The sequence below is a fragment of the Acomys russatus genome, chromosome 26 (genome assembly GCF_903995435.1).
Source record: "Acomys russatus chromosome 26, mAcoRus1.1, whole genome shotgun sequence".
Classification (NCBI taxonomy): Eukaryota; Metazoa; Chordata; class Mammalia; order Rodentia; family Muridae; genus Acomys; species Acomys russatus.
The window spans coordinates 30,632,317-30,656,665 of record NC_067162.1 but is presented as its reverse complement, the minus strand read 5'-3'; the positions used below and the strand labels follow the sequence as shown (position 1 = coordinate 30,656,665).

The 24,349-nt window shown below is 47.2% G+C and overlaps 1 protein-coding gene and 1 pseudogene across 1 annotated transcript; both read left to right on the top strand.

Moving 5' to 3' along the window:
* The first annotated feature begins 11,297 nt into the window (after positions 1-11,297).
* Dpep3 (dipeptidase 3) lies at positions 11,298-17,666 on the top strand. Its single transcript, XM_051168854.1, is given in 10 exon segments — positions 11,298-11,642; positions 11,940-12,066; positions 12,683-12,812; positions 12,894-13,035; positions 13,275-13,344; positions 13,446-13,622; positions 14,679-14,763; positions 15,332-15,407; positions 15,955-16,090; positions 17,220-17,666. Coding segments are annotated over 10 exon segments (1,668 nt in total). The 5' UTR covers positions 11,298-11,364.
* A 6,155-nt stretch (positions 17,667-23,821) lies between these two features.
* LOC127209254 (60S ribosomal protein L39-like) lies at positions 23,822-23,993 on the top strand (annotated as a pseudogene).
* Positions 23,994-24,349: the final 356 nt, after the last annotated feature.

Sequence of the window (24,349 nt, the reverse complement as noted above, 5' to 3'; positions counted from 1 at the left end):
GTTTGGATTGCCTTGGATGTGGCGATCTCTCAGCCCCCCAGGAAGTTCTTCTCAACCAGGTATAAACTATTTAGGCATCCATTTCATCTTACTCCCGGAGATTGAGCAGAAATTAATAGCAACTGCAATAATAATAGATAATGTTAAGAGCTAATACCAGGCTGCTAATGGGGCTCGATTGTTAGGGTGCCTGCCCAGCGTGCAGAAGTCCTGGATTTGATCCCCAACACAACAAAAAAAAAAAGTCTTGGAGATGCACACCTGTGACTCCAGCACTTGAGAGGCAGAGGCAGGAAGAGAAGCAATTTCGGGGCTGGAGAGATGGCTCAGTGGTTAAGAGCACTGACTGTTCTTCCAGAGGTCATGAGTTCAATTCCCAGCAACCACATACATGGTGGCTTATAACTATCTATAATGTGATCTGATGCCCTCTTCTGGCCTGCAGGTGTACATGAAGGCAGAGCATGTTCTTTAAAAAAAAAAAAAAAAAGAGAGGGCTGGAGAGATGGCTCAGTGGTTAAGAGCACTGACTGCGCTTCCAGAGGTCCTGAGTTCAATTCCCAGTAACCACATGGTGGCTCACAACCATCTATAATGTATACATAATAATAAATAAATCTTTTAAAAAAAAGAGAGAGAGAGAAGCAATTTCAAGGTCAGCCTGAGCCTGTGTAACCAGCCTGTAGTACACAGAACCATGTCTCAAAAAAAAAAAAAAAAAAAAAAAAAGCGCTGGAGAGATAGATCAGTCATAAAGTACTTGCCATACAGGCAGGCATAAGGACCCGAGTTCAATCTCCCAAAGTTTAAAAAGCCCAGGAGAGCCAGGCGTAGTAGTGCACGCCTTTAATCCCAGCACTGTTGAGGCAGAGGCAGATGGATCCCTGTGAGTTCGAGGCCAGCCTGGTCTACAAAGCCAGTCCAGCACAGCCAAGGCTACACAGAGAAACCCTGTCTCAAAAAACCAAGAGAAAAAAAAAGGGTTCATGGTAGTGCATGCCTTTGATCCCAGCACTTGGGAGGTAGAGGCAGGCGGGTCAGTGTGAGTTCGAGGCCAGCCTGGTCTACAAAGCGAGTACAGGACAGTCAATGCTACACCCTGTCTCGAAAAACCAAAAATAAATAAACAAATAAATAGATAGATAAATAAATAAATAAAAGCCCAGGAGAGGGAGATGGCTCAGTGGTTAGGAGCACTGGCCGAACCTTTAATTCTAGCACTCAGAAGGCAGAGGCAGGCAGATCTCTATGAGTTTGAGGCCAGCCTGGCACAGAGAATGAGCTCCAGACCAGCCAAAGCTACACACAGAAAACCTGTCTAGAAACAACCCCCACCAAAAAAAAAAAGAAAGAAAGTTGGTGTTGTGGTTTGTTTGTAATCTCAGTACTTCGTACACTGAGGTAGAAGACTGACAAGAGTTCAAGGCCAACCTGGACTACACAGTGAATTCTAGACCAGATTAGCTACAGAGTAAGATCTCGGGGTGGGGATAGGAGGATGGGGAGCTAGTCAGTATTGTAAAAATATAATAGATTCTGATTTGGATTTAAATGAACTACATAAATTTCTTTTTTTAAGTGGTAGGTTTGGAGGGTACATGTGTGGGTGTGTGTCTGTGAAGGTCAGAGGTCAGCCTCAGATATTTTTCAGGAGCCAGCCACCTATTTTTTGAGACAGGGTCTCTGATGGCCTGGATCCTACCAAGTAAGCTAGACTGAGTAACCGGGGAGCCTCAGGGATCCATCTGTGTCCAACTCTGCAGAGCTAGAATGACCAGCTCAAACACTGCTCTGTGCTCTGTTCAGCTCTGTTTTGTCTCAACACGGGTTCTGGAGTTGAATTCTGGTCCTCATGCTTGTGCCTCAAGCATTTTATCAGCTGGACTCTGCCCTTTTCACCCAAATAATGTGAATTTCAATGCATTCACTTTGAATTTTTGTACTATGTATGCAACAAATTAACTATTCTGGAAAAGTTTGCAATTAAAAGTGCATCAGGGGCAAGGCATGGTGGCACATGTCTCTAATCCCAGCACTTGGGAGTCAGAGGCAGGTGAATCTCTGTGAGTTGGGGGCCAGCTTAGTCTACAAAAGTCCAGGGTAGCCAGGGCTGCAGAGAAACCCTGTCTCAAGGAACAAAACAGAATAAAATGCATTAGAGGGGCTGATCAAAACGTCTCAGTGGGTAAAAGTGCCCTATAAGCAATCTTGGGGCCTTGAGTTCCCTGGAACTCACTAAAAAAGCTGGGTTAAGCCGGGCAGTGGTGGCGCATGCCTTTAATCCCAGCACTCAGGAGGCAGAGGCAGGTGGATCAATGTGAGTTCAAGGCCAGCCTGGTCTACAAAGTGAGTCCAGCACAGCCAAGGATACACAGAGAAACCTTGTCTGAAAAAAACAAAAATAAAATTAATTAATTAATTAATTAAAATAAAAAAGCCGGGTTAACTCACACCTATAACCCCAGCACTCCTACACCAAGACAGGAGGAGGTAGAGATCTGAGAATCACCCAGCTGGACTCTCTAAATGGCAACCTGGCTGCATAAATAACACACATGAGGGCTAGAGAAACAATTCAGAGGTTAAGAGCGTGAACTGCTCTAGCAGAGGACCCAGGTTTGGTTCCCAGCACCCACACAGCAGCTCACATCTATTACTTAAGCTCCAGGGAACCAACGCTCTCCTCTTGTCTCTGCAGGCATTGCGTACACATGGTGTACAAACATACACAGGGCAGTAAAATAAAAGTGAAAGAAGTAACAGACACAAAACACACAGCCTTTTCTTTTCTCTCTCCTTCCTACTGGCCCCCACAATAGAACCCAGGTCCTCTTTGGGACTACAGTACAGCCTACCACCAAGTACATCCCAGCCTCTCCCAAGTCTTAAAGAAGTAGGTCTTGCCTCATTTTGACTCACCATTATTTGTAGGAGTCACACTCACCATTATTTGTAGGAGTCACACAGAAGGTTCACCCAAGCATTCTCCTCAGCGAAGGCAGAAGTCCCAGGTCCTCTGTGTAGGAATGTGCATTAAGGTAAGAGAGTTTTGAGCCAGGCAGTGGTGGCACACACCTTTGATCCCAGCACTGGGACACAGAGTTGGAAGCCAGCCTGGTCTACAAAGTGAGTTCCAGGACAGGCAGAGATAAATAAAGAAATCCTGTCTCAAAACAACACAAAAAAGGTTTTAGGGTTGGTTTTGGTCTCCAACAGGTAAGATTTCTTATTTATTATTGCTGATACAGTTGCCCAGACCTATACCTGGATGCAAGAGAAGGTATAAGATTTCACTATAGAGGGTGGTGAGCCAATATGTGACTGCCAGGACTTAAACCCAGGATCTTTACAAGAGCAGACGGCGCTCTTAACCACTGAGCCAGCTCTCCAGCACTGAACAAGTATGGATTTCAACTCACACACTGTTAAATAAAATCATTTTAAGCTGGGCAGTGGTGGCACACACCTTTAATCCCAGCACTAGGGAGGCAGAGGCAGGCGGATCCCTGTGAGTTTCAGGCCAGCCTGGTCTACAAAGCCAGTTCAGGACAGCCAAGGCTACACAGAGAAATCTTATCTCAAAAAAAGAAAAAGAAAAAGAAAAAGAAAAAGAAAGAAAATCATTTTACTGGGTAGAAGGCCTCCTACTAGAGCCAAAATGGGCAAAAATAAAGAAAAGTGTTTGAAAAGTGTTGGAGCTGGAGAGATGGCTCAGTGGTTTAGAGCACTGGTGGTTCTTTCAAAGGCCCCAGGTTCAATTCCCAGCACCCAAATGGCAGTTCACAACTATCTGTAACTCCAGTTCCAGGTAATCTGACACCAATGCACATAAAATTAAGTAAATTATAAGAAAGAAAGAAAGAAAGAAAGAAAGAAAGAAAGAAAGGTGATGTCTCAATAGGGTTTGCTGGGCTTTCTCCATAGTTTCTTGCTCCAGCTAGCAGGTCTCCCTGGGGCTCTTTATTCTGCCTCCTGAGACCTTAGGCTGGAGGCTCCTTGCTTAACGACTGCTTGTTTCTTCTAGTCTTAGGAAGTCCAGCCACTGTGGCCTTGTGACACGATTCAGAGCAGAGGTCTACTCCTAGGGAGAGCCCCAGTTTGGCCCCTCTGTATCGTGTCTCTGCACTTGTCTCCTCAACTCAGAGCAGACTCTTCCTATCTGCTGCCCACAAAGAGACTCTAGGGGACTGAAAGGAGGGCAGGCTGTTCAGAGCAGCTACTCCTCTCTGAGGTTCCTTGCTCATGGTTAGTTGTCACGCAGAGGGGTTCCTGACTGGAGAGGGCACAGGCAGAACAGCTAAGGTTCTATCTCCATCGGTGGTCAGTGGAGGCCATTGCTGAAGAGGGCTCAGCCTCCTGAGGCAGCTTCCAGGCTGTCCTCTTAATGGTAACACTCAAACAGCATGCTCCTGGGGGGCTATCCAATTTCCCCCATGCTCCAGTTTCAGGCGAGGAAATTTTGCCCTGGGACACCCTAGGTCTTGGTCTGACTCTTCTTGAACTCTCAGTCTCTTGGGAGCCCGCCTGGGTGCTGGCTTCTCTTCCTCAGCCTTTGCAGAGGAGGCCAGTGGAGCATCCCCATAGACTCGGTAGCCTCCGATCAGGCAGTATGTCTCTCCATGCCAGGCCATCTGGGCTTGTGTGTGCTCTTTGTAGAGGATGTGGTAGTATCCGGGGGAAGGAGCAGCTGTGGGAGGCACAGGTGCTGCAGAGAAAACCAAAACTGATCAGTCACTTCTGCTTTCTACTCTGGGCTGCAGAGCCCTTCCTCTCACATCACTTCCTGTTTCTGGCTGAAGCCCTTCTGTCTGTCTGCTTGGCATCCCAGAGACAGCCTCACCCTGTCACCGCTATGGGTCCCCTTGAAGGGGTGCCTCTGTGAAAGCACTTGGCTTCTGGGGAGCCTGTGGCAGCTGTGGGAGGCTAGCATGTGTGGCCCATCTTTGTAGAGAATGGCAGAACCTCCAGCTGGCTTCAGTTGAGACCCTCTCATTTTCTCCTCCCACAAATGAAAGAGCAGGATGTCTGAATGTCTGCTGTTCCAGAGCTTTAATGAGTATGTTTAGGAACCGGTGTAAGGTAAATCTGTTAGGAGCTCTTCCCACCCTGGTCGGCAGCTCCTCTTGGGGCCTGCTCATTCAAACTGTCTGTTTCAAGCACATTCAACTCTAGCCCTGGCTTAACTAGATCTTTGAATGCTTTTTAAAAATATTTATTTATTTATTTTGGTTTTTTTGAGACAGGGTCTCTCTGTGTTAACCTTGGCTGTCCTGGATTCACTTTTGTAGACTGGGGTGGCCTCGAACTCACAGAGATCTGCTTGCCTCTGCCTCCCACGTGCTGGGATTAAAGACATCTGCCACCATGCCTGGCAAAGATTCCTTTTCGTTAGTTTGTTTTTGAGACAGGGTTTCTCTGTGCAGTCCTGGCTGTCCTGGAACTCACTTTGTAGACCAGGCTGGCCTGAAACTCAGAGATCCTCCTGCCTCTGCCTCCTGAGTGCTATGATTAAAGCTGAATACCACCATGCCCTGTGTAAAAGATTCATTTTTAATTATAAATATTTATGTATATTTGTGTATACTTAAATGTGTGTGCTTGTGTCTGTGTGTACAGCAAGAGTAGGTGTCTAGGGGCCTGGAGAGATGGCTCAGAAGTTAAATGCACTATCTGTTCTTCCACAGGTCCTGAGTTCAGTTCCCAGCAACCACATGGTGGCTCATAACCATCTATAACGGGATCTTGTGCCCTCTTCTGGAGGGCAGGCACACATGTAGGCAGGACATTGTGTACATAATAAATAAATCTTAAACAAACAAACAAACAAAAACCGGGCAGTGGTGATGCATGCCTTTAAATCCCAGTACTTGGGAGGCAGAGGCAGGCAGATCGTTTTGAGTTCGAGGCCAGCCTTGTGTACAAAGCAACTCCAGCATAGTCAAGAATGCACAGAGGAATCCTGTCTTGAAAAAACAAAAACAAAAGAAAAAAAGTAGGTGGCTGCATCTAGAGCCAGAACTGTAGGCGGTTATGAGCTGCTTATAGGGCTACTAGGAGATAAACTTGCGTCCCCTGCAAGAACAGTCAGTGCTCCTAAACACTGAGCACCCTGTCCAGCCCCCTCACCCTTTTTTTGAAACAAAATCTCTTGTTCATACTGGCCTCCAGCTTCTGGGCTCAAGTGTCCAGCTCTAATAACATTTGAAAGGCCACATGCTAGGGTAGAGCAGACAAGAGGTCCAGAGACAAGTTCTAAGCACCCACTTCATTCTTGAAGAACCCTGTTTGTTTGTTTGTTTTTGGCTGGGATTAAAGGCATGTGCCACTACAGCCCGTATCAGAGATGACTTCTCACATTGTTTCAGCTTCCTGAGACATTATTTCCTTAGTCCTCCTGCCTCAGCACCACTTGCACCTTCACAACCCCTAGCTCTTGTGTTGTTCCATTCGTACAACATGGTCCTTTCCTCCAATACCCAGCAGCTTAGACTTATTGGCATCAGAGTCTTGATGTGTGTTTTTCCGTGACAGCTTGGTAAAGGGTTTATCAGAGCCCTTCAACAGCTCTTCCTCAAACTATTCCATTTATCACTGGACAAAAAGGTACATTTGTGTTTGTTGAGTCTAGCCAGACATGGGGTGTAACGCCTCTAATTCCATTGGCAGGGAAAGACAGGAGGATTGACAAAAATTTGGAGCCAGCCTTAACTACACGCAGACATTGTAGGTCAGGGGGCTTTCATAGGGAGAATGTCTTAAAAATAAAAACTGTGGGGGCTGGAGAGATGGCTCAGCAGTTAAGAGCACTGTCTGCTCTTCCAGAGGTCCTAAATTCAATTTCCAGCAACCACTTGGCAGCTCACAACCATCTATACCCTCTAATCCCCTCTTCTGGCATGCAGGTATACATGTAGATAGAACACTCATACACATAAAAATAAATTTTAAATAAATAAATAAAAATGTGTGTTTGGGAGCCGGGCGTGGTGGCGCACGCCTTTAATCCCAGTACTCGGGAGGCAGAGGTAGGCGGATTACTGTGAGTCCAGGATGGCCAAGGCTACACAGAGAAACCCTGTCTCGAAAAACAAAAACAAAAACAAAAAAATGTGTGTTTGGGAAGGATTGGGAGGTGTGGCCTTGTCAAAAAAGGTTTGTCACCAGGGATAGACTTTTATTCTTTTTCTTTCTTTCTTTCTTTCTTTTTTTTCTTTTGAGATGGGGGTCTCAATGCATAGCCTTTGGCTGGCCTGGAGCTCACTATTGAGACCCAGCTGACCTTGAACTCACAGAGATCTGCCTACCTGTACTTCCCAAGTACTAAGATTAAGAGCATGAACCACCATTTCTGGCCAGCAAGACTTTTCTTGACTTTATTCTGTGCCAGGAGTAAATTGATAGACCTCTCATCTTTTTACAATTGAGGGCTCAAGAGAATCTAAGGGGGTGGGCTGCAGATGTGGCTCTGTCTTTAGAATGCTTGCCTAGCATACACAAAGCCCCAGTTTACTTCCTCAGCAGAAAACATAAATGGATGGGGTGGACACACACTTGGGAGGAAGAATTGAAAGGGTCATAAGTTAAAGGCCAACCTTGGTTACATACTGAATATGAAGCCAGCTTGTGCAACAGCAGACCTGTCTCAAAAGTAAAGAGGCTCCAGGCCTGCTGGCACACAGCTATAATCCCAGCGCGTAGGCTAAGGCCAAGAGCTGGTGAAGTGGCACAGTAAGTAAAAGAGCTTGTTTCTGAGCATGAGGATCTGAGTTAAGACTCCAGAATAAATATGGACCCCCCCACCCCCCCAAAAAGAACCAATTAATTCTATGAGTTGTCCTTTGACCTCCACATGTGTACTAGGACACACACACAGACACACACACACACACTCAATTAAAAACAAAACCAAAAAATAACTAGAGGCTGATGGCATAGTTCAGTGTGATAAGGAGCTTGCTGCCAAGCCTGAAGACCTGAGTTCAATCCTGAGATCCACATGGTGGGAGGAGAGAACCATCTCCTGCAGGTTGTTCTCTGACCTCCACATGTGGACCATGTGGTGGCAGGTGTGCCTCTCCCCATCCTCCATCCTGCCTCCACACAAACAAATAAATGTAATAAAAATAAACCCTTGCTGGGTGTGGTAGAGCACCCCTTTAACCCCGGCAGAGGCAGGAGGAATTTGAGGCCAGCCTGGTCTACAAAGTGAGTCTAGGAGTCTAGGACAGCCAAGGCTACACAGAGAAACCCTGACTCGAAAAAACAAAAACCTAAAAACAATCAACGAAAACCAACCAGTCTCTACCCCCTAGCTTCCTACCCTCCCCTCTACTGCCAAATCAAAACAACAAATAGCCCTAGGCTTACCCAAGAGCACACAGAAGCAGGGCATGGTGGCTCACACCTGTAATCCCAGCATTCTGGAGGCAGAGGCAGGTGGATCCCTATGAGTTTGAGGCCAGCCTTGTCTACAAAGTGAGTCCAGAACAGCCAAGGATACACAGAGAAACCCTGTCTCAAAAAACCAAAAAAAAAAAAAAAAAAAAAAAAGCCGGGCGGTGGTGGTGCATGCCTTTAGTCTCAGCACTTGGGAGGCAGAGGCAGACAGATCGCTGTGAGTTCGAGGCCAGCCTGGTCTACAAAGTGAGTCCAGGACAGCCAAGGCTACACAGAGAGACCCTGTCTCCAAAATGAAAAAAAAAAAAAAAAAAAAAAAAAAAAAGAAAAGCATGTGCCACCATGCCCAGCCTAATAATAGACATTTACTTCATCCATATAACAAAATATAACAAAAAAATGTCAAGGACCTTAAAAACAACTACTACTTGTCACATTACTAAAGTATCTTTAAAAAGCTAACAATACTTTTTTTTTTTTTTTTTTTTTTTTTTTTTTTTTTTTTGAGACAGGGTCTCATTATGTAGTTCTGACTGTCCTGGAACTTAATATGAACACCAGGCTAGCCCCAGTATCTTTTGCATCATTTGGAAGAGATAAGGCAGCTCTACCAGCAGCTAAGAAATAATTGCTTGGGCTGGAGATGGCTCTGTGGTTAAAAGTACTGACTACTCTTCCAGAGGACCAGGGTTCAATACCCGGCACCCACATGGCAGCTCACAAATGTCCGTAACTCCTAAGATCTGACACCTTCACACAGACATACATGCAGTCAAAACATCAATGCACATTAAAAATAAAAGTAAGCCGGGCGCGGTGGCGCACGCCTTTAATCCCAGCACTCGGGAGGCAGAGGCAGGCGGATCGCTGTGAGTTCGAGGCCAGCCTGGTCTACAAAGTGAGTCCAGGATGGCCAAGTCTACACAGAGAGACCCTGTCTCGAAAAACCAAAAAAAAAAAAAAAAAAAAAAAAAAGTAATTACTTGGTAAACATGATTGCAGCATGCCTAGGGACATTAATTCTGAATCATCTATCCTGCTAGGGGTCATCCTTCATGTTCCAGCTCAAAACCAAGAACATAATTATCAAGATTCTCTCCATGTTGAACGTGTGCTTTTGTTCCATGACATCTCTAGAGGAAGAAACAGCCCAGAGGTAGGGCTCCTCTGGATTTACAGTCTCCCTGGATCCTTGCCATTTTATCAAGGGCTTGGAAAGTTTTGTTAGGTATCAGATCCAGGACTTAAATCATGCTAAGTATGTGATTTTTCCCACTGGGCTACTCTCTCAACCCTCTTTGAGATCTTGTAAATATTTTTCTGCCTTCAGTTATTTTTTTAAAGAAACTGCATAGTGGTCGTGATGCATGTTTTTAACCTCAGCACTCGGAAGGCAGAGACAAATGGATCTCTATGAGTTCAAGACCAGCCTGGTTACAGAGAGAGTTCCAGGACAGCCAGGGCTACATAAAAAAAACTTGTCTTGAAAAAGCTAAATAAATAAAATTTTTATTTGTTTGGGTTTTTTGTTTGTTTGTTTTGTTTTTGTTTTTGTTTTTTGATTTTTCAAGACAAGGTTTCTCTGTGTAGCCTTGGCTGTCCTAGACTTGCTTTGTAGACCAGGCTGGCCTTAAACTCATAGGAATCCACCTGCCTCTGCCTCCAGAGTGCTGGGATTAAAGGTGCGTGCCACCACACTCAGCTTAAATAAAAAATATAAATTTGAAAAAAAAAAAAAAAGATCTGGACATAGAACTCAAATAGTCTGGCTGGTATGGCAAGTGTTTGTACCCACTGGGTCATCTTGATGCCCTTCATTTTCTTTGTGAGAACAGTAAAAATCTATTATTAGTTATTATTGTTGTTGTATTAAATGTATATATAAGTGTTTTGTCTGAACATATACCTGCATGCCAGAAGACGGCTTTGGATCCCGTTACAGATGGTTGTGAGCCACGAATTGAACTCAGGACCCCTGGAAGAGAAGACAGTTTTCTTAACCACTGAGCCATCTCTCCAGCCCTAGAAATGTATTAAGAAACAGTTTTAGTGTATATTGGAAGGTGTTCAGGGAAGGGGAGGGGTACTTAGGAAAAGGTAACTACAGATAAATGTAGATGCAGGCTTCTCAACAGAAAATCGTGGTTTTTGTCGGCTGGTTTGGTTGGTTGGTTAGAGACAGGATCTTAACACTATATATAGTTCAGGATGGCCTAGAACTCTGTGTTGGTCTTGAATGCTCTGAAATCCTCATGCCTCAAATATTCCAAGTGCTGGAATTATGAGTGTGAGTTACTAAGCGTGGCTTGGCGGTTTTTGTTTTTGTTGTTTCCTTTTGGTGTGGGGTATTGCTATGTAGCCCAAGTTGGTTTCAGACTCAACTCACCGGCCTGCCTTTGCCTTCTGATTGCTGAAATGAAACATCTGACGAGGCCGTCTTTCTTCTGTTAGTGGCGGTGTACTCCCTAGACAACAGTACTGTCGATAGCTTGACCTCGGGCGTTCCAGGCCAGCCCAGGCCACATAATAAGACCTCACCACACAAACAAGACTAAAACGTAACAAAACCCACACAGATCTAATTTACTCCTCTAAACGGAATTTAACATATCACGAAATATTTGACCCCATTGAGGGCAGGGCACTTCGGGACACTAACACACAGAGGTCTGGCTAGGGGCTGAGATCAGATAGAAGCCACCTCCTTCAACTCAGCCAGAAACCAACAGCAGGGAGGGAGTTCACGCGAGCAGAGAACCGCCAGACCCAAGGGGGCGCCCTTCTACTTGGGGGGAGCGGAAGAGCGGTGGTGCCCTCTAGCAACTGCGCTTCGGGGGCGTGGAAAGTTCCAGAGCGTCCGTTGCATAGCAGTGTGACTGGAAGCCCATCCAAGGGAGGCCTCGTCCTAGGTACCCTGAATCGAAGGTCCGAACCCCACTGTCAGCCTCTTGGCCGAGACTGAGCAACATGCAGCCCTCGGGTCTTGAGTGTCCCCGTGCGCTCGGCCTGTGGACTCTGGGGCACTGGCTGTTCTTGCTGGGGGTGCTACTTCTAGTTCCGTCTCCGTGGGTAACCTGCACCCAGGCCCCTCCGAGCCCCTCCAGCGTTCCGACTACTCCCGGGGCCTCCAGTGCCGTGACCACTCCCGGCACTCCCAATGCCACGACCAGTCCAGCCACGACGAGTGACCCTCGCCTTCGAGAGCAAGCACGGGCCCTGATGCGAGACTTCCCACTTGTGGACGGGTGCGTATGTGCGGGTGTGGGGCAAAGGGGGGGGGGGGAGGCGCGATAAACTAGACTATTGAAGAGGTCCCCTTCGTATCTTTCCCGGAAGTCCTCTCCGTCTTGTTATCCACGGGTGCCTGCTCTCCCTTTGGTCCCATTGCCAACGGAACTGCTACAGGAGTCTCCGCTATAGGAGTCGCCATATTTGTGGGATGGTGGGGCTTGGTGATATGGGGGGGGGGGGGGGCGGGCGAGGCCCAGGTTGATACACCTGTCCTGGAGGTCATGTTCTCACACTGACCACCATATTCCCAGCCATAACGACCTGCCTCTGCTCCTGAGAGAACTTTTCCAGAACAAGCTGCAGGATGTCAATCTACACAATTTCACCCGTGGCCAGACCAGCCTGGACAGGCTCAGAGATGGCCTCGTGGGTGCCCAGGTAACACAATGCCAAAATCATGAGAATGTTGGGACCACAGAAACCTGAGTAGGCCAGGCTCTCAATAACTAGGTCTATGGGGCATGCAGACCACCAACATGGAAGTACAAGGGTGTACAGGGGCTTGGAAGGCCAACACAGATGCGCTGTGTAGATGCTCAGGGTCAGTGGAAAAAAAAAGAAAATAATCAGAAAACTGCAGGTGAGTATGGAGCTTATGGGGACCACAATGGATGTGATAGCCTCGCCTGGGACATTCACACAGCATCATGGACAAACAGCAGCTATGTGTTATTCATCCATAACTTGTTCACTGGCTAACAAGCTGAATCATCATGAGGGGCCGGGCATGATGGCGCACACCTAATCCCAGCACTCGGGAGACAGAGGCAGGCGGATCGCTGTGAGTTTGAGGCCAGCCTGGTCAACAAAGCTAGTCTAGGACAGCTAAGGCTACACAGAGAAAACCCTGTCTGGAAAACCAAAAAATAAATAATCATCATCATAGGGTACTATGGGGTGCCAGTGTCTCTAAATGGGTGCTGAGGCAGGAATCCAAATCTAGAGGTTTGGATACTGTGCTGGCCTCACTGTGGACCTCTGGCCCTGCCCCTAGTTCTGGTCAGCCCACGTCCCATGCCAAACCCAGGATCGGGATGCCGTGCGTCTGGCCCTGGAGCAGATTGACCTTATTCGCCGCATGTGTGTGGCTTACCCCGAGCTGGAGCTTGTGACCTCCGCCGAAGGTGAGTAGGGGAATAGCCTGGGATTGACCCCAGTGCTTCCCTCCTTAGGATGTGGTCCTCTGACTCACCACCCTTTTCTAGGTCTCAATAACACCCAGAAGCTGGCCTGCCTCATTGGCGTAGAGGGCGGTCACTCGCTAGACACCAGCCTCGCGGTGTTGCGCAGTTTCTATGAACTAGGAGTGCGTTACCTGACACTTACCTTCACCTGCAGTACACCCTGGTGAGCACTGTGCCTGGCTGGGGTGGCACGGCGGGCAGTGTGGTGAGGGAACTGCCCTCCCTGGCATGGACCTGACAAAAGAAGCGAAGATGAAGTGACCCACTGTGGGAGGATTCCTCGAACGTCCCCCACGTGTCGACAGAGTGGCTGGCCCTGGTCCCTGTCTGTTCTAGATGGAGGATGGATGATAGTCATGCTATAGCCAGCGAGATTTACTTCCTCTGTTATGTGTCTTGCAGGGCAGAGAGTGCCACGAAATTAAGACACCACGTCTACACCAATATCAGTGGGTTGACAAGCTTTGGTGAGGTGAGATTCATACCCTTGTATGCTCCCCCTCTCCCCTCCTATGTGTTTCCTACAGACTTAAACACGCCTTTGCTCCCTCCCAAACCCAATTTTTCCCGCAGAAAGTAGTAGAAGAAATGAACCGTCTAGGCATGATCATAGACTTGTCCCACGCCTCAGACACCTTGGTGAAGCGGACTCTGGAGGTGTCTCGGGCTCCTGTGATCTTCTCCCACTCCGCAGCCAGAGCCACGTGTGACAATCTGCTGAATGTTCCTGATGACATTCTGCAGCTTCTGGTGAGTAGAGTAGGTACCCTGGGCCCTCAAACTCAGGACCGAGTTTACCTCATCTAGAGCAGCAGGCACCTCTGGCCCCTTTAGGGAACCTCCAGAAATACTCAAATCACCATTCATAACAGCAGCAAAATTGCAGTCCTAAAGTAGCAATGAAAATAATTTTGTAGCCGGGCGTGGTGACGCACACCTTAAATCCCAGCACTTGGGAGGCAGAGGCAGGTGGATCGCTGTGAGTTCGAGGCCAGCCTGGTCTACAAAGTGAGTCTAGGACAGCCAAAGCTATCACAGAGAAACCTTGTCTTGAAAAACCAAAAAAAAAAGAAAATAATTTTGTATGGGTGGGGTCACCACAGCATGAGGGACTGTATGAAAGGGTCGTAGCCCTAGGAAGGTTGAGAACCACAGATCTAGAGGGTCTTCACTCTCCTCCTCCCTCCCTCCCTCGTTCACACCCAGACAGGCTTTCTCTGTTTAGCTCTGACTGTCCTGAAACTCAGTCTGTAGACCAGGCTGGCCTTGAACTCACAGAGATCTGCCTGCATCTGTCTCCCAAGTGCTGGGATTAAAGGTGTGCACCACTTATCCTGAGGGTTTTGTTTTGTTTTGTTTTGTTTTTTTGGTTTCTCAAGACAGGGTTTCTCTATGTAGTCTTGGCTGTCCTGGACTCTCATTGTAGACCAGGCTGGCCTTGAACTCACAGGGATCCAGCTGCCTCTGCCTCCCAAATGTTGGGATTAAAGACGTGCGCCACCACGCCTGGCAAGATTGGCATTCTTATATAAATAGGCCTGACCTGGGCCTCAAAATATTTCTGCCTCAGCCTCCCAAGGGCTAGGCTTTCAGGAATGTGCTACCATGTCTGAGAGGAGGTCCTTGACTCTGCTATCAAGATGGCTCTCTTTGAAACCAGAATCAATTTTTCCCAGAGACCCCCAAACCCAGGATGAAAGGTTCTTGCAGCTCCTGCTGCCCTGCAAGTGAGGGTCCCCACAACAAGGGAAGCACATTGGCAGTCCAGAGGAGCTGAACTGACTGCCCCTTTGTTTCTTCCTGTAGAAAAAGAATGGTGGCATCGTGATGGTGACACTGTCCATGGGAGTGCTACAGTGCAACATGCTTGCTAATGTGTCCACTGTAGCAGGTAAGCCCCACCTCAGCTCTTCTTAATTAAAAACACTGTTTATAGCTATTTTCCCTGCATGTGTGTCTGCATATCATGCACATCCGTGGTGCCCCGAAGGTAGTGTGAGCTCCGCTGGAATTGGAGCTACGGGTAGTTGTAAGCCATTGTGTGGGTGCTGGGAATCAAACCTGGGTCCTCTGGAAGGGCAGCCAGTGCTCTTAACCATTGAGGCATCTCTGCAGCCCCAACCCCAACCCTCTTGCTTATGCTGGGCCATGGCAGACCTTCCAGGGACAGGAAACTCAGCTCCTCCCTGCCACCCATGTGTGAGACCAGTCAGAGCTGCCCGATTTGATACCCCCAAGCGCCGTTTTGGCTCTCAACCCTTGATGCCACACCTCTAGACAGGACAGAGCCCCCACAAGGGCCTCACGGGACCTAGAGGAGGGGAAAGGTCTAATCTGCCTTGTCCTGGTTGTTGCCGGGAGCCAGTGGCCAGGAGGGCAGGGTAACTGGCCAGGAGTAAACCTGCTTAGATCAGAGATGCTCCAAAGTGCTAATTCTCCCACCAACCTCTACTTTCTAGATCATTTTGACCACATCAGGACAGTCATTGGATCGGCGTTCATTGGGATTGGTGGGAACTATGACGGGTCCGGAAGGTGAGTGTTCCCCCTGGGTTTACCTTGGGCTGGGGTGCAGCAGCAAAATTCTTAGCCTTAGTCCTCAGCCAGAAGTCCGACCATCCTTCTACTACAGGCTCCAGTCTTGCAGTTCATGTCTCATCTCCCCACTCAGGGGCTAAAGAAAGCCCATCATGCACCAGTCCCTAGCCCAGAAGATCTGTTGCAGGCTGTGTATAGCCACAGGAACTCAATCTTTTTCTAAAGTTGTGTTCACTAATCTAATGAAACCGGCCAGGCGTGGTGGCGCACGCCTTTAATCCCAGCACTCAGGAGGCTGAGGCAGGCGGACTGCTGCGATTTCAAGACCAGCGTGGTTACAAAGTTAGTCTAGGACAGCCAAGGCTACACAGAGAAACCCTGTCTCAAAAAACCAAAAAAAGAAAAAAGACAAAAATAAAAAAAAAAGAAAGAAAGAAAGAAAGAAACTGGCTCTTAGTGTTAGTTAGATGTGCCTGGGGCTGGTGGAACAGCAGGCCGCCCTAAACCAGGATCAGAGAGCCAAGTGGGGGATCTATCTGCACAGGTTCCCTCAGGGGCTGGAGGACGTGTCTACATACCCAGTGCTGATAGAGGAGCTGCTGAGACGGGGCTGGAGTCAACAGGAGCTGCAAGGCGTCCTCCGAGGAAACCTGCTCAGGGTCTTCAGAGAAGTGGAGCAGGTACACGGGGGCTGAGGAAAGGACTGTGTTAGCAGTCAGGCCTCTCTCTAAGAGCAGAACCGGCAGAGAATTTATGGAGTGGCTTACAGAGAGTGGTCTGGGGAGTCCAATGGTGGCTGTCTCCTGATGGCAAGGCCAGGAATGGAGTGGCTGTTCAGTCCACAACAGTCTCAATCTGCTGCTGACATCCTGGAGAGTCCCTGAGGCGCTGTTGGTCTTCAGCAATCATTAGAATCCCAAAGAAGTAGGTTCTAATACTAGGGAAAGAATGCCTCAGCGACAAGACAGGTGAGGGTCCAGCTGGCGTGAGGGCAAGCAGGCAAAAGAAAGGCAAAGGCTTCCTTCTTTCACAGCCGTTTAATTTGGGCGGCCACCAGAAGGAAGGTGTGGCCAAGATTTTTGGTGGATCTTTCAACTTCAAATGAGCCAATCAGGAAAATAGCCTGGGGCTGAGCAAGGTGGCACTTAGGAGGCAGAGGCAGGCAGATCTCTGTGAGTTAGGCCATATCATCTACAAAGTGAGCCCAGGACAGCCAGGACTATTACACAACGAAACCCTGTTTTGGAAAAACAAACAAAAATATTGAGGCTGGAGAGATAACTCAGCATATGGGAGCACCGGCTTCTCTTGCAGAGGACCCGGGTTCAATCCCCAGCACCCACATGGCAGCTCACAACTGTCTGTAACTCCAGTTCCAAGGGATCTGACACCCTTACACAGACATACATGCAAACAAAACACCAATGAGCTAATCATAAATAAGTTGTTAGAAAATTTGAAAAACCCAGCTGGGCATGGTGGCACACGCCTTTAATCACAGCACTCGGGAGGCAGAGGCAGGCGGATCGATGTGAGTTTGAGGCCAGCCTTGTCTACAAAGCGAGTCCAGGACAGCCAAGGCTACACAGAGAAACCATGTCTTGAAAAATAAAAACAAAAACAAAAATAAAACAAAACAAAAAACCAAAACCAAACAAAACAAAACAAATTGAAAAACCCAGGCAGTGGTGGCACAAGCACTCTAGAGGCAGCTAACAATCAGGATTGGCTATCTCAGGTGGTTGGCTCACTAATTGGAGCATCCAGGTGGTAGTTGTTGGTGTGTCTTATTGTTGACTCCCTCCCCAGGTGAGACAGAAAAGCAGTGGGCAGAACCCTGTGGAGGTCAAATTTCCAGACAGGCAGCTGAGCAGCACCTGCCACTCCCACCTCGTGCCTCAGCCTCTGGACAAACAGCAAGACACACACATGAGGGTGACCAAGAGACCAACTAGTCAGGTCCTCCAGAGGGCCTCGAAAGCCCCGCCGTCCCCCATCCCAGGTCTCATGGCCGCTGTCATCTCCCTAGGCCCCCTTCTTTGGCTTTGGTGATCTGGCCACAGTGTGGCAAAATCCACAATGTTCCCCTCCTCATTGTCCAACCCAGCTTATATTGAAAATAAATACTTGAAATATCGAGCCAAGTGTTTGTGTCCTTCTTTATTGCTGGAACTGACTCTTGGTGAGGACTCCTGCTGCAGCCTTGGTCCTCTGAGGGCTGAGGCAGCCACCAGCTGCTGGAGCTGGAGCCCATAGAACAGGGTAACAGAGGACTGTGTTCCCAGTGAAAGGCTTTATTTGTTGTTTGTTTTATGGGCTCGTGTATTTTGTTTCAGAGAGCCAGTCAAAAAATAAAGTAATGAGGGAGGAGGCAGAGGGGGAGGAGGAGGAGGAGGAGAAAGAAAATTAGTAAAGCACTAATATGGTAGAAGCAGAAAGAGCAAAAGTTTGAGACCACACTCAGGAGGCAGAGGCAGGTGGATCTCTGTGAGTTCGAGGCCAGCCTAGACTAGAAAGTGAGTCCAGGACAGCCAGGGTTGTTACACAGAGAAACCCTGTCTCGAAAATTAAAAAAAAAAAAAAAAAAAAAAAAAAAAAAAAGACAGGGCTGGTAAGATGAACCTTACTAAGCAAGTCTTGGAACTTGAGCTTGGTCCCAGGACCCACATAATGTCAGAAGGAGAGAACTGACTTCTAGTTTTCCTTTGACTGCCACACTTGCACTGTCCCATGCATGCACACACATACATACACACAGCATACATACATGGGCACAGAAATTTAAAAGCATTGGAAAGATGTTTGAATAAGAACTTTACAAAAAAAGAAATCAAAATGTCCAGTAATCATATAAAAAGATGTCAGTCATTAGGGAACTGCAAGATGAAACCTCTAAATTGCTGAGGGTGTGTCTTGGTGGTAGAGCGTAACCTTAGCATGGGTAAGGCCCTGGGCTCAGGCCCTGACACTGGAAAAAAACAAACTCAGGCCGGGTGTGGTGGCGCACGCCTTTAATCCCAGCACTCGGGAGGCAGAGGCAGGCGGATCGCTATGAGTTCGAGGACAGCCTGGTCTACAAAGCGAGTCCAGGACAGCCAAGGATACACAGAGAAACCCTGTCTCAAAAAACCAAAAAAAAAAAAAAAACAAACTCAGTGTCTTAGTTATGGTTCTGTTGCTGTGAAGAGACATTGTGACCAAGGCAACTCTTATAAGAGAAAGCACTTAACTGGGGGCTTGCTTAACAGCTTCAGAGAGTTAGTCCATCAGCATTATGGTGGGAAGCAGACAGACATGGAGCTGGAGCAGTAGCTGAGCGCAGAGAGAGGGAGATTGGGCCTGACGGGCTTTTTAAACCTCAAGGTCTATCTCCAGTGACACACCTCTGTTGGGGGTTGTCTGGTGCTACATGAATACAAATGCTAAATTCCTGTGCTCTGAGATCTGGTTACGGTCTAGACATGGGCATTGTCACATATATGGAACAACGTTGTGTAAACTTTGCTCCCCAATTATTTTTGGTTGGTTAATAAAAAAAAAAAAAAAGAAAAGAAAAGGCTGGGCAGCCTGTAAGTGAGCAGAAGAGAGGCAGGTGGGGCTTTTGGGTCCTGGGCTTAGCGTAGGGACCATGAGGCAGAGAAGGAAGAAGATGATGGAGAAAAAGGACATGCCTGACGGAGCAGTGCGAAGAAGCAGTGAGGCCCCCAGACTAGACCAATATTGGCAAGTAACTTGGGGTGTGGGGCTGGGAAGTAGCCAGACTAGCTTAAAGGATCAGTATAAATCATACCTGCCCAGTTATTGTACTTAAAGCTTGTTGAATAAATCAATAGGTCTCTGTCTCAATTATTTGGGAGCTAGCCAGGTTCGGAAAAACCTGTCAGATTAGTAAAGTTTCTACAATACAAGGCCACACCTCCTAATTCTTCCCAGTCAGTTCCATCCCCTGGTGACTTAGCATTCAAATACAGCAGCCTATGGTGGCCATGCACACCGCCCACTCAGCTTTGGTGCTTTCTTCTTGAGCTCATCCACCTCTACCTGCAGAGAGCCTTTCCGTTCCTTTATTCATTTATTTATTTATTCATTTATTTGCCTTTCCTTTTTTTTTTTTTTTTTTTTTTTTTTTTTTTTTGGTTTTTGAGACAGGGTTTCTCTGTGTAGCCTTGGCCATCCTGGACTCACTTTGTAGACCAGGCTGGCCTCGAACTCACAGCGATCCGCCTGCCTCTGCCTCCCGAGTGCTGGGATTAAAGGCGTGCGCCACCACGCCCGGCTTGCCTTTCCTTTTTTGTTGTTGTTTGTTTGTTTGTTGAGACAGGGTTTCTCTGTGTAGCCTTGGCTGTCCTGGACTCACTTTGTAGACCAGGCTGGCCTCGAACTTACAGTGATCCACCTGCCTCCCGAGTGCTGGGATTAAAGGTGTGTGCCACCGCTGCCCAGCTACCTTTCCTTTCTTTCTTTCTTTCTTTTTTTTTTTTAAACCTTTCCTTTTTTTTTTTTTTTTTTTTTTTTTTTGGTTTTTCGAGACAGGGTTTCTCTGTGTAGCCTTGGCCATCCTGGACTCACTTTGTAGACCAGGCTGGCCTGGAACTCACAGCGATCCACCTACCTCTGCCTCCCGAGTGCTGGGATTAAAGGCGTGCGCCACCATGCCCGGCTAACCTTTCCTTTCTTAATAAACTTATTCTACTACTAAACAAACCTTCATGTTGAAGATGCCTAGGACCCAACACATTAAAATCTTTTCTATCAGGCTGGGCGAAACATAAGCAAAACAAAACAAAACAAAAACCTTTTATATCTGTTTGTTTGTTTTTAACATAAATTAGCCCACTTGTTGTGGGCTAGGGATGTTTCAAACAGTATCACTTGTGCTGGTCTTTTGATTCCTTGTGTCTTCTGACCACAGACTTGACTGTAACAGCAGGACCGGTGGTTTGGATCCAGCCCTGCTAGCCACTGTTTTCATGCAGGAAGGGTTGGCCTTGCCACAGAAGGAGCTAGTATGCTCAGCCTGCTGGCTAATTTCAATTTTCATCACCAGTTTTAAGAATGGGGCTTCATAGTGGGCCTTCTATTTACTGAAGATCCCAGCCCTCTTGGTGTGTTTAGCCATGTTACTACTGAAACATAAGCCTGAGCCTGAAACATCCATGCTTTTTAAATTTTGCAGTCAAATCATTGCACTAAACTGTTCCATATTTGGTTATATAATTTTCAGGTTTTTCCCTATAGTTATAGCAAATTCTTTATTGAGGTGAATTATATATACTATAAAATTAACTATTTAAAAGGCAAATTCAGCAAGGTGTAGTGACGTACATCTTTAATCCCAGCACTTGGGAGACAGAGGAAGGCGGATCTCTGTGAGTTTGAGGCCAGCCTGGTCTACATATGGAGCAAGTTCCAGGACAGCCAGAGTTGTTATACAGAGAAACCCTGTCTTGAAAAACAACAAAACACCCAAACAAATAAAAGGCAAATTCAGAGCTGGGGTATGGAGGAATGCCGAGTGGATGTAACAACTGTCAATAAAGCGCTATTTAGGCAATCAGCTGGGCAGAAGGACAGAAGGCGGGACCTCCTGGAGGAGAGCGAGGAGGTTTGTCAGTTGGGAAGAGATGGAGACAGTTGACGGGGTAGGAAGTCCCGGGGGAGAATGACCGGAGCATCTTAATGGCAAATGCTTGGGGTATATGTATTATATATCAGTTTAGAGTAGTTTGTTTACCATAGTTTAGGAGAAGATTTGTATTAGTTTAGATTCTGTTCAGCGTAGTGCTGGCAGCTTTAAAGCACGCTTCAGACTCTGTGTCTTTTATTAGCAATCTTAGGCTGAACCGATACATTTTTAATGTAACACTGGGGAAATTGTTCAGTGAGTGAAATGTCTAGATGAATCGGAGAGCTTCAGGTTCAAGGAGAGATCTTGTCTCAAAAAAATAAAGTTGGATGGGGATCTTGGTCTGAGGAGGGGGACACGGGTGCCACCTCTAGCCGTGAAAGTGATAAAAGAGGCCCCTGGGGTGGGGGGACAAGAGGCCCCTGAAACAGCTCAAGAACCAGGCCAAGGAGATGAACGGGGAAGACAAGGCTTAGACTCGGAAATAAAAGGAAAGTAGGGCCTGGAGAGATGGCTCAGTGGTTAAGAGTGCCACCTGCTCTTCCAAAGGTCCTGAGTTCAATTCCCAGCAACCACATGCTGGCTCACAACCATCTGTAATGTGATTTGATGCCCTCTTCTGGCCTGCAGGTGTACATGCGGGCGGAGCACCGTGTGTGTGTGTGTGTGTGTGTGTGTGTGTGTGTGTGTGTGTGTGTGTAATAAATAAATCTTAAAGTGGGAGCAATTTAGGAGCTAACAGCCAAATGGGGCCCTGGCCACAGGTGAAATTAAATCTGACAAAAAGTAAGCTGTTCCTTGTACCTGAGATGATGCTGATGGTCTTCCATTCCAACTTAAGCATCTGGATTCCCTGCCATACTGTAGTCTTTTGCCACCTGTAGTTATTACCTATAGGTATTTAATCACAGCACAAAGGAAAGTAGACTAAGATGGTCAGCCAGCATGCCACTGCCTCTGCCTCCCGAGTGTTGGGATTAAAGGCGTGTGCCACCACTCCCCAGCTTTCAATTGAGATCTTATGCTCTGTGTTCATGTCTGGTGTCTTTACCTTAGCATAATGTTTGTGAAGTTCATCCCTCTTGTGCTTTTCCTTGGAGGAGGACTGTTTGTCTTGGTTTTGAGACAAGGTCTCATGTAACCCAGACCGGCTTCAAATTCCATATGTAGCCAAGGATGTCTTTGAACTTCTGAGGCTCCTGCATCTAGCTCTCGCCTAAGCGTTGAGATTGCCGTCATGCACTGCTTAGTGCCCCGCCATTTTATGTAGCTTGCACTAGGAAAGCACTCTACCAACCGAGCTACAGCTGGAGCCTCTTTTTGTTTTGTTTTGGTTTTTTGTTGGTTTGTTTTTCGAGACAGGGTTTCTCTGTGTAGCCTTGGCTGTCCTGGACTTGCTTTGTAGACCAGGCTGGCCTCCAACTCACAGAGATCCACCTGCCTCTGCCTACAGAGTGCTGGGATTAGAGGTGTGCACCACCACTGCCTGGCCCTGTTTTTGTTTTTGTTTTTGAGACAGCCCGGGTTGTCCTCAAACTCATCCTCTTATCTCTGCTGAGGTCTAAAAGTGCAGGATGGCCCCCTATGCCCAGCCTTTTCTCTGTTTTAATTTTATTTTCTGGGATTTTTATTAGTTGGGGTTCTCTTACATTTTTCTGTATCTCTTCTCCCCCTGCCTGGCTGCCCTAGACCTTACTGTGTATAGACCAGGCTGGCCTGCCTCTGCATCTCTAGTGCTGGGATTAAAGGTGGACAGTGGCTGGGCATTTAAGCACCCTTGCAGACACTTGCAGAGCACTGAGTTCAGTTCCCAGCAAGTACATTAGCGCCCCAGCCTGCGGGGTTCGACTAAACTCGGGAGGAAGTTCACCTGTTGAAAATGCAAGACACAAAGAAGGAGAGCAAGTCTGATTGATCAAACTCTCAAACTTTATTAGTCAGGCAGCAGCTTTTATAAGTCAGAAGGCAGGGAAGCATATTGCTATAGCAACCCAGCTGCAGGCTTTTCTCAAAACACAGGGAATTCCAGACAGGGTCATAATGTCCTGCCACACAGGGTGTCTTGCTCTGGCTTCATCTAGCTTTAGTCTAGCTGCTAAACCACAACAGGGTCGCTCCATCCCTATCTGTCTTTCATCTAACTGCTGACCCACAACAGGGTCAGCTAGTTTCTGGTGAAAGGCAAGCTCTCAGAAAAACAGAGATTTAAAGGCGCAGACTCTGACAAGATGGCTGAACACTGGCCATATAACCTATTGTCCCCAACACATTAGATGGCTCACAACTGCCTATAACTGCAGCTCCAGGGAAATCGACACCTTTGATTCCCCCGAAGGGCACTTGTACTCATGGACATTACTCACGCAGAGACACACATGGAAACATACAATTAAAAAAAAAATGCACACCTGTAATCCCAGCACTTGGGAACACAGAGGCAGGTAGATCACTGTGAGTTCAAGGCCAGCCTGATCTACAAAGCTAGTCCAAGACAGCCAAGGCTACACAGAGAAACCCTGTCTCAAAAACACTAAAATAAATAAACAGAAAAAGAAAATACCCGTGCATTGTGATACACATATTTTATTCCAGCACCTAGGAGGCAGGGCAGGAGGATCTCTGAGTTTGAGGCAAGCCTGGTCTACATAGAGTTTCAGGCCAGCCAGGGCTACATAGTGAGACTGACGGAAAAAGCTAAAACAAAATGGAAAAAGCAAAACAAAACAAAACAAACTCCTCCTTTCCTGTGCCATCACACACTGTGCATCAGACTCAGATTCTCGTCATGTCTTCTCACAAGACTTTCAGAATCAAGCGGTTCCTGGCCAAAACAAAAGCAAAACCGTCCTATTCCTCAATGGATTTGGATGAAAACTGGTACAAAGAGCAGGTACAACTCCAAGAGAAGACACTGGAGGAGACGAAAGCTGGGACTGCAAGGATTCACGCAGCGGTAGGATGGAGGCTTTCTACTGCATCGTGGTCATCGATCGATCCTACCAGATGGAATTCAGCATTTTTAACCTGGAGACTTGGTCATGTCTAAATTGGAGGTGTGGTTTGTCCAATAATAAAATTTAGAACGATAAAAAAAAAAAAAAAAAAAAAAAAAAAGGAAGAAAGACTGTAACTCCAAAAAGGAAAGGCAAAGATGGGTGTCACTGGTGGTGGTGGTGGGCTTGTCTGGTCGGTTTTGGATTTTGGTTTTTCGTTTGACTGAAAAAAAAAAAGTTGTGACCATAAGACGCACTCAGTTTTTAGAGAAGTAAAACCCTGCATATGTTTCTTGGCTTGCACACTGAAGACATCGGTA